The 14,556-nt window shown below is 35.6% G+C and overlaps 1 protein-coding gene across 4 annotated transcripts in view; it reads right to left on the bottom strand.

Annotated features, from left to right (window-relative positions):
* The window catches only part of GLRA2 (glycine receptor alpha 2), a 204,343-nt gene extending 190,808 nt beyond the window's left edge, over positions 1-13,535 (bottom strand). For 2 of the 4 annotated variants that reach the window (XM_003805701.3, XM_003805702.3), the window contains exons 1-2: positions 12,680-13,275; positions 10,454-10,587 (exon numbers count right to left, since the gene is read on the bottom strand). In XM_003805701.3, the coding sequence (XP_003805749.1) occupies positions 10,454-10,587; positions 12,680-12,747 (202 nt within the window). In that variant the 5' untranslated portion in view covers positions 12,748-13,275. The other 2 variants (XM_034949729.3, XM_055106271.1) reach the window with 2 other exon arrangements.
* Between the last annotated feature and the right edge of the window lie 1,021 nt (positions 13,536-14,556).

Genomic DNA, 14,556 nt, shown 5'->3' with positions numbered 1-14,556 from the left:
CATTATACCTCCTCTCTTTTGGCGTTTAGACACAACAACTGACCAGCACTAATGTTAAAGTAGAGATCATAAGACTGACAGAACAGACTCTTTATGGCAATGAGATATGAAATTATATACAGGACCTAAAACCATGCTGGGCAAGGGGTAAATCATGCACCCCTACACTTAAAGAATAAACTATGTTCTAACTGCCACAGGGTTTTTTTTTTTTCTTCTCTAGCAGTTAAATAAGGACTGGTCTCAAGATAAGCAATATTAAAACAATTACAACTCATCCAGTTCACAGATGCTAACTGATCCCCTGTTCCATCAACCATAACTACAGCTTTGACCGGACAAGAGACTGATGTCAGTAACTTTCTCCTAATAAGAAGACCACCAACCATGGACTGATGATTCTGGCTGGTTTAAAGAGATCACTCTTGCATGCCCCTGTGTCCTAAAAAGGCCTTTTGACATACAGGCCCTAATTGTAAGACATTTAAATGTTAAGTCTCCACCTCAAAGTGAACATGGGTTGTATGTTACATGCATGTTTGCTTTATGCACATGCATCAGAACCACCTTTGTGAATATTCGTAGCCTTCTATAACCTGTTGAATATGTATGTTTAGCCAACCTGTTCAACATAAAGCTGCTATCCCAACCGTTTCTCCTTTGAAGTGCCTGTCTCTGGTCTTGTCCAAAGACATGCTTCCCAGGCTGCAGGATGGTCACTTTGCAGACTATAACCCTTTACAAGAAATAAAGTCTCCTTTCCTTTTCCAAATTTATAGATTTAAGTTGACAAAATGAATACTCCAAGATCCCATAATCCATATATTCTGTAGATGGAGAGGTGTGGGGCCCAGGATTTGCCTTTTTAACCAGACTCTCAGGTGGCTTTGAATCAGGTCTTCTGAAAAACATGGCTTGAGAAACACATCTGGTTGGTTGCTAATTTGTTTTAGTATTAAATCCTAAATCCTTTGATTTCGCATACTATATACAAACTTATGTAATAAACCAGAGTTAATTCAAAGGAAAAAGTAGAATATGAGAAATCCATTGTCAGCACCGTACATTATATTTATAAATTTTCCTGAATCACATAATCTAACTTAAGTTTGGTTTGCCAAATGTGTGCCTCATTCACTTTTCAGAGACTCTGAGATTCAAATATAAATAAACGGATCCCTTGTTTTCTGAATACATTTATTTGGGTGGTGGGAAATGGGCAAAATGCTTTTTCTAATAGAAAGCCTGATAAAAGAAATCTTGACTGTCTTGTTGGTCATGAAGTGGTTATTAGAAATCAACATCTTGAAGTATTTAAATGCAAATAAATTAGAAGAAGATACATTGTATTACCTTCTGTGTATGTTTGGTTTAAAAATGAAGTAAAAATTGTGTGGTAAAGTAGTCCTGGGCTTTTCCTAACATAGGAGAATTGCCAAGATGAGTAGCTGTATTTCAAGTGTGATAATCAAACCAGCCAAGGAGTGGGAAATGAGCAACTGTTCCCAGAACTCTCCATTTCCTGGAAATGCACACTACTCTGCCCCTGGTCTTCATGCCTTTTTAACCCCTTACCCAATCTTTTCTTCTAACACCCTTTCTCAAGGTCTATGCAGAGCAGAAGAGCATGAAGGGAAAGAATTTATCTCAAAAATGCTTCCCCAGAGAGACTTGGCATTAAATCTTCTGCTCAAATCCAAACCCACAACACATCCCAGCATGGGGAGCCTGGAGGGAATTACTGTAGGGACAAGCACATTAATATTAGCAAATATATTAAATCAGACAGAAAGGAAACTGTATTAATTATTTTCGTATGCTCCACAGGAAGATCTCTCTTTTTTTTCTCCCTCCGCGTCTCTCTCTATCCCTTGCTCTCTTTTTCCTTTCTCTCTTTCTCTCCCCCCGTCTCTTCCTGTCTCTCTCCCTTTATTTCTAGTGCCCCCCTCCCTTTCCTCCCCACCGTGCACCCTCCCCAGTTCCGTCCTTCTTTCTCTTTCTCTCGCACACACATATACACCAATCCATTTATTGCACCTCTTCCTGTTTTCTATTTAGGAGACAGAACAATCACATTACACTATATTTATCTCTCTTCTCTGCTTTTGGGGATAGCACTTATCTATTGGGATAATATATCCAAATGGTCTCCAGACTGATCAAAGAAGGCTTACTAAATTTGTCATCAGTGTTGGAGATGTCTGCTCAACCACCTGAATGGTAAGGGGTGAGTTTGCTCTTAAGTTGACATTTGTGCTGGTTGTCTTCCATTTCCCCACCCCAACCCCTCTCTTCTCTTCTATTCTCTGTAACCTAGGAAACTGTCCTTCAGGGTTTGTATCAATGGGCTCCCTTGCTCTCTGACTGTTAGTTGAATCTGGCTAATGAAAGGCTTCCACAGGAGAATGGAAAACAGGAGGAGGGCAAGGTCTGGATATTTATTCCCAGGCTTACTTCCTGCTAGGATAGCACAAATTGACTACATTCCTCCACAGGTTTCATTAGGTGACCCTTCTGTATAGCTGCCTTCACCAGGTTCTGGTAATCACTCCCTCCCTTGCTTCTTCAGTTCTGTTGATAGTCCCAGAATACTACAGTCTCCCTTTAAGGGTTGTTTTTTTCTCTCACACCATTGAAATGTGTGGTCTCTTTCCTGCAAATATCCTGGATAATAAGCATTCAACCTACAAATTATATTCCAGTTTTTATTTAAGTGAGATAGTAATAGTAAGAACTGACATTTAAAAGCTTAAATTTCTATTTACCACTCTATACTTAGCACCTAACAATGGTACCTGGCACATGGTGACTAGTCACTAATTATTTATTAAAATAATTAACAAATTAACTGTGTTTTTAGATTCAACTATAAAGATGTAAAACCATTACATGTAATTCTTTGTGCCTACATTTATGCTCCCTTGCCACAAATTTATTCTATTGCTTTGACAGTGCATAGGCAAGTGTGGCTTTTCTTCCCCACAAGAAAATATGTTCCACCATCATCAGAAAAAAAGAAAAAATAGAAAACAAGACTTATCCAGTCATATACATACTTCACAGATAGGTGAAGATGCCTTTTCTCAAATGATAATTGCCTATGGACTTTTCATACTTTTACTGAATCCAGAATTCATTTTGCCCTTTGGATGAGTATACAGAGCCACTATTTGGTGTATCATATTAATAATGGAATGGTGGATACACAAACCATAGCATGAGTCAAAGAAAGGGTCCAGCTTCTCTCTTGTATTTACCTCATAACCACTTTGGTTGGCTGGCCAAACTAGACTCCAAGTGAGTAACCTGGTGACTTTGTTCTTACATGTACTGCACACATTAGAATATCCATTTGAGGCCTATGCCTTTTGCTCATATGCTCCCTTTAGTGGCTTCTGCATGGCTGAAAGTGTCTGTAGTCAGTCATAAGTGTGCAGAGTAGCTCTCTCAGGAAAGAAATCAATGAGCAAACGCTTCATACAACGGTCAGGGCAGCATCCTAGGCGTTAATTCCAAAGGAAGCCCAGAATGCTTCCAAAGACCTTGTTATTGAGGCTTCGTCAAACATAGTTCCATTTTTAAGACCCTGTTCCACAGTGTCTGAGCAACACACCAAGAAAAATATCCAACACCATCAAGAACAAACTAATGACTTATTTTTTTTCTCACTCTAAACCTAACTGCCCCAACTGAACACATTATACTGTCCATTCATTGAGCACAAAGAGACCTGAATATTGATGCCATTTAAGTCTCAGATTATCAGCAAAATTGACTGAATTATCCTTCAGGACGTGGAGGACCAGCAAGCTCTATAAACTAAGGATAAAATATTTAAGTTCATTCAATAATGAAAATTAAGGATATGGGGTCGCCCAGAATCAACCAAGGAGCAATGCAGTACTTTCTCAAAGACTAAATTATGGGCTTCCATTTCTGGTACGCTTAACCTGCCATGTTGTGAGACCAAATGCTCTCTTTTAAATACTTATTCTAAAATAGGAAATCATCTCAGTACTATTGTGCAGTGAACCTTGCAACTATAGTAACTGGACAAGAAAATACATCAGAAATGGCAGTCATATTATCTTCAGTTAAATTTAAGGTCCTCCTTTATAGGACTAAGTTAAATTTGTTCTACTTCTCTTATTTGGTTTATTTTTTAAAATGAGTCCAAGAAAATAATCGGAGATGGGATTTGAATGGGTAAAGATAATTCCTTCCCACAAATGGCTCCCTCATTGTTTTATATTTAGGAATATGAAATAGCCGTTTCAGGTTGGAAATTTCCCCACTGAACTAATATAAGGAAAACCAACTGAGGCTTATGACCTCTACATTATGGTTACTCTGGTAGGAATCTAAGATGCCCGAATTTCTCTAACTTGTTTCTTTCCATTTAGAAAATCAAGCAGCTGTTTTCACAATACACAGTAAGTGTTGGCTATGAAAGAAAAATGGTGGAATTGCAATAATAACTCAAATTATCTGTATAATAGTAACAGTTGAAAACAAATAATTCATGCTCATGATATCATTTGATCCTCAGTACAACCCAAGTGAGGTAGGTAAAGGCAGAAGAAAACCTGAGGCACAGATAGGTGAAGACATCTTTTCTCAAAAATGGCTGAACCAGGACTTGAACCTAGGTCTTCTGGATCCAAGTTCAGGGCTCTTTCCACTATACTACCCTGTCACCATGGAATGAAAGACATGCTGACAAACTTATTGCAATATGCTTTACCAGGGTGCATTAGAATGCTGTAGATGCCCTCTTGATGCCACTTCAAATCCCTGAAAAACCTTGTGGGTCCATAGTAGGAGCCTAGTATATACAAATGTGTTGTTTGGTGTTCATACAGCACACAAAAGCTGTATGAACACCAACCAACACGTTTGTATAATAAATTGTGACACAGCCAGTGATTTTTGATGTTCAAAAATCTTCATCAATATTGTCTCTGAATGAAACTATCATATATGTTTCCCTTTGTTACTCCCAGCCTTTCCTTTCAATAAGGAAACAATATTTTATTTCCTTATTGATAATGTTTTATAATGCCTTGTTTTATAATGCCTTGCACCATCAATATTCTTCCCCAGTGCCAGACTACAACCAAATACTCTCATTCAAATTATGGAGTAAAATACTAATTGGGCTTACTGTCATTTCCATCAAGTAGTTTTAATATGAAATAAAATATTTAATCCAAGAACAGAAGCAACAGTGCTGTAATTTTAGCCATTATAATAGCAAGCTAGGTTAGAATAGTTATTGGACAACAGATTTCTTTCAAGGGCTTGGGTACTATTGAAATCAGGCCACGTGCATGTTACTGCACTTAAAGTAAGAGTGACACTGACTCTAATCTGCCACCATGGACCATACTACCCAAGAGAGGCGCTCCCTTGAGCTTTACCTCTCTAGAAGTGCTTAACAATTAATTACCCTTTTGAATTGGAAATACATATAATGATGAGCATTCAAGAAGCATGCAGAGAAAAGTAACTTTTCTTCCTACCCATCTCCCTGGCATCCAGTCACCTTTCTCAGAAGCACCTGATATTTCCACTCTCTTGTGTATCTTTTAGGGACATTCTATTGCATATACAAACACAACATTTGTGCATATATATAGACATACTAATATATACATAGTCCCCCATGCTATATGTACTTTGCAAGGTAATTTTATAATAATTTGTCCTAAAATAAATCTATTCTTCCTTTCCTTCTTTCTATTCTCCCTTAGTTGTCCTTTAATTTCTTCAATGAATGGTTCCCACTGATAACTATAGCCTATGTATTTAGCCAAGAGTAATTGCCCTAATGGGAGTGTCAACTGTCTCGGAATTGGGCTTAGTTCTAGGCCATTTTAAAATGACTGCTTTCATAATTAAAAGATAATGTCTCAAAAAATCATATGCTGTATTCTTATCATTTTAAAAGTTTTATAATTGACAACTCTGACTCATACTTGACATTCGTAGACACCTGAAAACTCTTTTTTTCTGTATACTTTTTAACAATGACTCTCATATTTTTTAATGTGGGCTTAGTGCCATTAGGGCTTTTTTTCATCTCAGCCATTAAAGAGTGATTTACCTCAGGCCTCTTGATTAATTAAGGGAGACCTAGAATTAAGGGAGAATAAGAATTCTTCTGTGAGGAAGGTAACTGTCAAGCAGATAATCCAGATAATTCCATAATCACTTCCAAGGTGATTTATAATTGAACCAATTACTGTCTGTATTTCCTAATAAAACCACAATGTCAGCATGGCCATGAAGTTACTTTTTCAGGTGCCTGTAGGCTTCTGCTACTTTCTGCACTCAGGCACAATGCTTCTGATACTTGCAAGCATTTTGGTCTTCTTTCTCAGGTTCCATAGTAATGTCTGATGCCAACCAGGCTGATCAAAGAAATGGTGATGCTGGGGTTGCATTGTCACTAACTTAAAGAAGCACCCTTTCCAAGTGTCCCTGCTGGACGCTTGTGCTCAAGCACCTTCTACAGGGGTTGGTATTCACAACATTTGAACTTTAGCTCCACTTGACTACAGACATGATCATTTTCCAGGGGCAAAATCTGAAAACCTCTGGTTTCATGGAAGTGGATCTATGATACTTGAAACACCTCTTGAGCTGCTAGCTCTTTGGAAATTGCAGAAAAACATATTTCAGGCAAATGTAGGTTTTAATGTCACACATTACACTTTCTAACTTAGGTCTCTAGATGTGGGAAAAAAATAGTGTGCATGGCAGGCACAAAGAAGTGGAATGAATAATTATCTCCTGGCATTATCTACTCTAGATTCTATCCCAAAAAGAATGTTTTAGTGAAATGTATTTATTCACATTGGGATGAAAACTAGAATGTAACGCTAAGTTAATTTTATTTTCAAAGAAAATTTCATTAAAATAGATAAAGGCTTCGTTTCAAAAAGAAAGAAACGGAACTAATGCATTTTGCCCAGATTTGAACATTTCATTAAAAGCCTAATGTTTAAAGTGCATTTTCAAGATACAATAATACTGACAGAAGAATATCTGATAGGATGATGGAATAACACCATGATAAATCAACTGAAAATGAGACAAATCACCTAAGTGGGGAAAGAGGTTCATCTCTTGATATAGAATCAACATTTACCATGGTTTCAGAACCAGGTAATTGTGAATGGATATAGCTTGTGTTTTTATCTGAATTGAGGATTTTCATTAAATGTATGTTTTGACAAGATCTGAAACACGTGTCTATGGATCTTATAGATAAAATTCAATTGACAACTCTGACTCATGACTTTGTTTATACACTTGTGCTTCAACACATCAGAAAAGCTATTTTTTCCCTATAGTTTCCAAGAATGTCTCTCAATTACAGAGTCTAAGTCTGAATCATTTCTGGTGGTTATCTTTTCTAGCTTACATCCATTTTTCCTTCTTATATATATGCCCATTATGACATCTTTCAAAGCCCATCAGGAATATGGAATAGACATGCAATATTTTACTGACTTGAAAGTATACAGGAAAAATTCTTTCCAATAAGAAAAATTATACTTATGCATTTCTTTTTCCCTTGCCAATGCAGGGCAGCAAGGAAAACAGAGAAATATGCTAATATTTAATAAGAATTCTAGAATAACCATTCTGTTTACCTCAGTGGCCCATATTTGGCTCTTGGTTTTATTCTGGTGGTCAAATTTTGCCCTTCTATCTTCTTAACAGTCACCGTTATTTTAATTGTCAACATCATCATCACTATCATGTTTATAGTTATCACAGAAAATTGCTTTTTCACATTTACAGGGAGACCGTTACTATTCTGTATGCATTCACATTTCCTAATCTCCCTTCATTTCTACTGACTATATTAAATTCCTCGTTGATACATTGCTAATCAACTATGGTAAGTATTATAGTGTTTATCTAAGCCTCCTCCTTGTTACAAGTTCCCTATTTTCTCTGTCTTTTCTTTCCTTCTCTTCACCTCAGCTAAGATCATCTTTGCTTGCCACTATGACTACTGGCTGGTCTCTCAAAAGTTACCACCCTCACATTCTACTACAACAACCAGTTGGAAGCACTAATCTTCATTAATTGATCTACCTTTTCCTCTCTGTCTTGGTTCTAATTTCCTTATCCTGGAGAAAAGGATCACTTATTTTCCCTACACTACCAATATTTTATGTATGTGTGTATATATAAAATAAGGTACTTCCCTGCCCTCTCAGATGTGGTGTGAGAATGGATCAATAAAATATACATATGTAGAAGGATCATATTAGACATATAAAATTCCATGGGAACATCAAGAAAAAATTATTGTAGTCTAAAATAATGGGGAGTGTTTTAAATCCAGGAATAATCAAGCTCCCCCAAGTGAAGAGAACTTTGGGAGATGTCAGATAATTGATCTGATATAAATGGTCTATGTAAATAAATTTTATGAAAAGGTAGCAGTGTTCATTGAATTGGAGAGTTAAAGGGAGAGGGAGATAAAACTCAATGAATCCCACTAATGTTAGAGTCTTCTGTGATATCCACCCCATTTCTTTTTTATAAGTCATTAAAATATCCTGTACTTAGACTTTTAAGTAGTAGATAGATCAAAAAAAAACATGGCCACACTTTGCTGAACCTGACATTCTCCTCATCTATTTATCCTTTGGAACCATGATAAATATCATTTCCCAAAGGTAATATCCCCGGAAGAACCAGGAAAAAATTGGATGTGGAAATGATGGCTCAGTCTTGTGTGGTCACTTAAAGTAGCAATGTCAACATGGGTGTGTTTTATTACTCTTTGTACTTTCCTGCCCTTTTGAAAAAGTATTTCTAGAAAGAAATGAATAACAGCTATGAAAGAAGATGCTTGTAAACTGGAAACAATTTTCCATCTCTGGACCTTCTCTATAAAGCTTTCCATTAATATCTTAATAGGAAATTATCTTTCCATTTCTTAGAATCCTGTAGTGATTTACCTATATTTCCTAATGGTACTTTCCTATTTCCATCTAATAGTAAAAGTATTCATGTAACATCTCCTCCCTCCACTAAAATTTTTGATAGAAGCACCTAAACTGTTTCATCTCCCAATTTTACAAAGCACCCAACAGTTAGTATTTTGCAGATAGTCCAGACTCAAAAGTTGTTCAATGACTTAGTGGATAAATATATGAATGAGCAATCCCATTGAAAGCTGGTTCTCAGTTTGTTACTCACAAGATTTTATTTCAAATATTGACTTCCAAAGCAATGACCACAAAATTAAGAAATGGGATGAACATGACCATATTTTTTTTTTTTTCAGAAAAATTTATCTCTGAATGTAGTTCAGTTATCTCTCTTGGAGATACTTAAAAAATACTATTTCACCATATTTCTTTGTAAAATATGCCCATACCTGGGTATATTCAGAGGTGTAACATTTAAAGAAGAAATGAATTTAAAATTTAGTTTTCATGCTTATATTTGCCAATAATAAAAATCAACACTGAAGAAAAGTGTGCCATTAAATTGCTAATAAACAAAAGTAAGCAATGCATGAATTGCTACATAATATCCAGAACATTATAGGTTTCTCCTTTTACAAAATGTTATAAACACTTCACAATGCATTATGTTAAATTTCATTACAAGAAAAAGACAACATCACTTAAACTATGTATTTAAAAATTAAAGCATCAACATGATTCAGTTATTAGTAATTGATTCTTATTCTTTTTTTCTGATTCAGAATAAAAATAAACTAAATATATTTAAAAAGCATTTCTGCAGACTATTTAGTATATTTTTGTAATGTTCAACAAATAAAAACAAAAAATATTGGTTTGCTTCTAATTGAACAAAGAAAGTATCCACCATCTTTGACATGTGCACTTTAAAATTCTGTGATCTTTGTTGATTTCAAATAAACAATTTCAAATAAACAATGAGAATGCTTAAACAAAAAGGAACAAAAAATTAGAACCTCTTCTTACGAAGTCTAAAAATTAAAGAGGCCTGAAAGTATGTAAAGTGGCATATTTTATAGAGATTTAAACTCTACTTTGATGTAGGTATTTAAAATCAAAACCAAATATTTTGGAGTAACCACTGAATCTTGCATGCATCCTGGTAGATATTCAAGCAAGTCAAGTCTATCACTTGCTCTTGTATTCACTTTCAGCCACACTCCCACTTAAGAAGAAATAAGGACTGTGGCCATAATTTGTGACACTAGTTTTATTTGTGAAATAGAACACAAACAAGGAAAGTTTTCAAATGTGGGAAGTGACAGGTAAAATGAAAATATCAGTAACTAATGCAAAAGAATACCAAAATAAAATGAACACTATACTTGTCATTTTCATTTTATAATTAAAAGCCCTGAAAATGTTTTTCAGTTAACTATTCAAACATCTAGAAGATTTCTCAAAGGCTTAACGTAAGTTTAAGTGGAACCTACCTTTAAAATTTGGCCTGATTCTTGCATCATATCCTGATGTCCTTCCCATTAACTTGTCCAAGAAATCTGAAGGAGATAGGGTCTGTGAAGGTTGTTTTCCAGACCTGGAGTCATGGTCTTTGCAGAAAGCCGTCCTAAACACATCATTAACTCTTTTAGCAACAATTTCATTTGCATCCCTTGAGAGCTAATGCTCACTGCATTTTTAACTTTACATTTTGGTAAAGATATTTGATATGTTAGTATGAAGAAAACTAGAAAAATCCAAACTCTTTGGCCAACTTCTGAACTTGTACATGTTCTAAAGTTAACTTTAAATGATGAGAACTATAAATCCTGAGTCGTGTCACCCAGGTTTCCAAACTTTAACCATAAGATGTTTGAGAACAGACAATGTATTTAGTTTTAGGTTGTAGATTTTATGTATATATAGTTAAAACTATTCAGAGAAATTAGATGATATTTTTTAAAATTCATGTGATTGTCTTAAAATCATTTCTATCTGACTTAAAAAAATTTTTTCAGCATTTCAGCCCTAAATATAAGTCATCTACCTTTTATAAGAAATATATAATAAGATGGGCAGAACAAATTTATTATTTCATTGCTTATTTTTCCCATCTGCTAGTTCTAATCCAACTATCAACTATTAATATTTTTCAATGTGATATCTAAAAGAGAACCTTCATTTGGACATTTCATTTCTTTTTAAAATAGGTCAACAATGAGCATGTATATGACTTCTATTATTTTATCAGTTATTTATATATAAGCATTTAAATTGTTGACTCTCTAAAAAATATTGATGAAAACACACTTCTAAATCATTTTGACTTTTTATCACCAAAACACTGAAAGTTGGTGAAAAATTTCTCAGATTTTCATTTTCCTGTTAAAAGTAATAAAGAGCTTATTAAACATAGCATATTTGGTTTGTAGCAAAATTAATTATTTCACAATACATAGTGGTTAACTGAAATTTCTTCCCTAAAGTATACATTTTATAAGCTTTGTTTTCAATAGTTTAACAAATAGTGTCTTATGAATTCTATCACTAAGAAAATACCACATTCTTGCCAGCTTTTCAAAGAAGGGGTATTCAAAATAAGTGCAAAGATGATATAAATATTTTGTAGGAGTTAAAAATTGATATGAGCATGCATAAATACTCACATTCTCATATGCAGATTCATCTGATTAATCAAGTATTATTTGATTATGATGGTGGTGGTGGTGAGGATGATGATGATGATGATGATTCTAATAAAAACCAGCCTATATTTTTTCTTAATCATAGTAGGAGGTGTAAACCTGAAAGGAACATAGTGGGTTTTCCCAGTATTCATAGCATTATTACTATGTGTTCCATTTATCTTGGTTCTGTGAAAAAATGCCATAAAATTTAATGAAAATTAAATTTAGAGTCCTATACTTTGTTGTAAGAGCATCTCCTGTCTCTGCTAAGTCTTCCACTCTCTGTTATTAGGTGACTATTTCACTTACTGGTAATGATTTGATATTTTGAGGTATCAATTGATTTGACAACTATTCGTAAACCATGTAGAAAATGCAAGCATGAAAATAGTAATTTCTCACTTTTTAAAATTATGCATGCTCCACTTCTCATATGTACATAAATACAATTATGTCATATTAACTAAATTTTGGTAGGCAATCCATTTCCAAACAGATTGAATAGTAGAATATAGTAGTAAAAAGAAATTTTTGATATTTCAAGAAAATTCCTGAATTGTAGTCCTCATAGTATGCTTCTAGTTTCTGAAATATAACAGAAGTCCCAAGTTGGCTGAGAATTAGGGATCTTTTATATTTTATCTAAAATGAGCATGCTCCTGCCAAATTAATACAATCATCTTATATGAAAAACACTGCACCCAATAATCTCTTTAAATTACTTTCAGAAAAATAATTACCCTTATATAGAAATGTAAAGAGCATGCAACTCATCAGACTACCTTAATATCACGTTGGCTGTGAAAATGTGTGTTGAATTGCATAGAGTGCGGCTATGCATCATAAAACTTGCTTTTGTGAAAAATTTACCACCCTCCCACAATTATTAGGCTTTTTAAATGAACAAAAGATATCTAACTTTCCTCTATAAAATTAAAATAATATAGTCCAGGGCACAGATAAATACACAATTACATGACACATTCTCTTTTAAACAATTTAAATATCAACATGCAAAGTCGTTTCACCTACCTGAAGTGGTTTGTCTCTAAGAAAAATGCAAACAAGGCTGTCAAAATGTTCACTAGCTGCCGGTTCATTCCTGTTTCTGTGTTGCTTGTGGAAAATATCCCAAAATGATTCCAGAAAGATGCTAGGACAAAGTGTCTATTTATTGTCCAGATTCAAAATTTGGCAGGAACCTAGTTTCCTTGAAAATCAAAAAGAGATTTGGTTTTGTACAGTTTGCTGAGAAAAAAGAAAAAGTGCCAGTCCTGGGCATCATGGTCAGGTCAAACCGAGGCTTGGGACCATCAGTTAACCCAGAAAGACAAAGCCTCAGAACTGATGAATCCCCCAGCTGCTTTTCCTGAATAATAAAAATGCTGCTACCTTAATCGCATCACCATGCAAAGGGAGTTGGTGACAATGCCATGCTAGATAGCTGTGGCTTTTGTTTTATATCTTTTCTGTTTAGCAAAGCCCTTTTTCTAGAAAATGTTTTCTTTTAAAAAGAAGTTGTAAATGAGAGAGAAGAAAGGACTCTGCGCGCTGGAGTGGGTGGGGGGAAGAGGGAAAAATTGCTGAGATCCTGTGCTGGAATGAGGGCTATAGAATGAGACGGAGACGTGATCTTACCCAGCCTATAAATTTCAGCACTCGGACAGCTCCAAGCTCTGAAGTGCGCATGTTTCCTTTTTCAGTTGCTTGGGGCGGGGGTCGGGGAAAAGCATTCAAGAGGGGACGTGCCTGCTGTTCGAAGGCAAAGAGTGACTGGCCGTTCAGCGAGGGGATACTGAAGGGGGTACGATGACAGCAAGAGGAGAAGAGAGGTCGGGAGACGGAGAGGGTGAGGGAAGTGGGGTCTGAGCTCCTGGAAATGCTAGGCTGTCGGTGGGTGGGCGGGACGGGAGTTTGAAGCAGAAAAGGGAAGGGAATAAGGTTTAATCGTGGGAAAACGAAATTGGGGGAAACAGAGAACAGGATTCAGAGTACTGAAATTATAATAAGGGTGTGGACAGTTCACTCTTTGTCAGTGCAAGCCGGAGGCAAAGAGGAGTCCTGTGCCGAAGAGAAGGGAACATTTCCTTGGCACAGAGAAGCCCGCGTGCAGAAGAAGGTTCATGAAGATCGATAATTTAATTTAGAAGTCCTTTATGCCTTCCTCGCCTTTTTAATGTTTTCATTTGATTTTAGCCGCCTAGTCCCAAAGGATCTCTCTACCTCTGTACTAGGGAAAGCCCCTTCCAACTGAGCTTTCTTCAGTGGCTCAAAATCCTTGGGCATCCGCAAGTCACAGATTTGTAGAAAAGGAAATGAGACAATGGGCCGGCAGGGGGCAGTAGCAATCTTTTCTTGCCATGGTTAAAGGTTAGAGCAGGGCTCCATGTTAGAAATGGAGCAAGGAAAAGTGCAACTGGGAGTTTAGTTCATCTGCCCATTCCAGATGTTAATCACTAGGAACAGTCATGTAATAAAGTGCATATGCTATTCTCCTAAATTGGCTAAAGGGACTGAAAATAGTGGAAGTTCATAAATCTGTACAAAAGTCTGACGGGTAACCCTGCTATTTCAAATCAAAATTACAAATATTATTATTAATAAAAAAGAGGAAGGGTAGATAGTCCAATGCGGATAATTAGCAGCTTCTGGGAAGGGGGAATGAAAAATGCATGTCCTACCATAAGCTAGGAGAGTAACCTACTTTTTGTGGAATATTCCTTGTTAGTCACCTATGTGCTTTACTGGAGGTCTTAATTTTAAAACAAAATAATATGATTAATTTTTACTCCGTAAATGACTAACTTTGGATCAGTTTAAATATCATAGTAGAGTAACAATGAATTCTATGTTTTTAAGAAGTAGATTCAGAGAAAAAAGATGGCAAGTTCTTTTTACCTTTTAATGTT

The sequence above is a fragment of the Pan paniscus genome, chromosome X (genome assembly GCF_029289425.2).
Source record: "Pan paniscus chromosome X, NHGRI_mPanPan1-v2.0_pri, whole genome shotgun sequence".
Taxonomy (NCBI): Eukaryota; Metazoa; Chordata; class Mammalia; order Primates; family Hominidae; genus Pan; species Pan paniscus.
The sequence above is the reverse complement of the archived record's forward strand: the minus strand, read 5'-3'. Positions and strand labels throughout refer to the sequence as shown.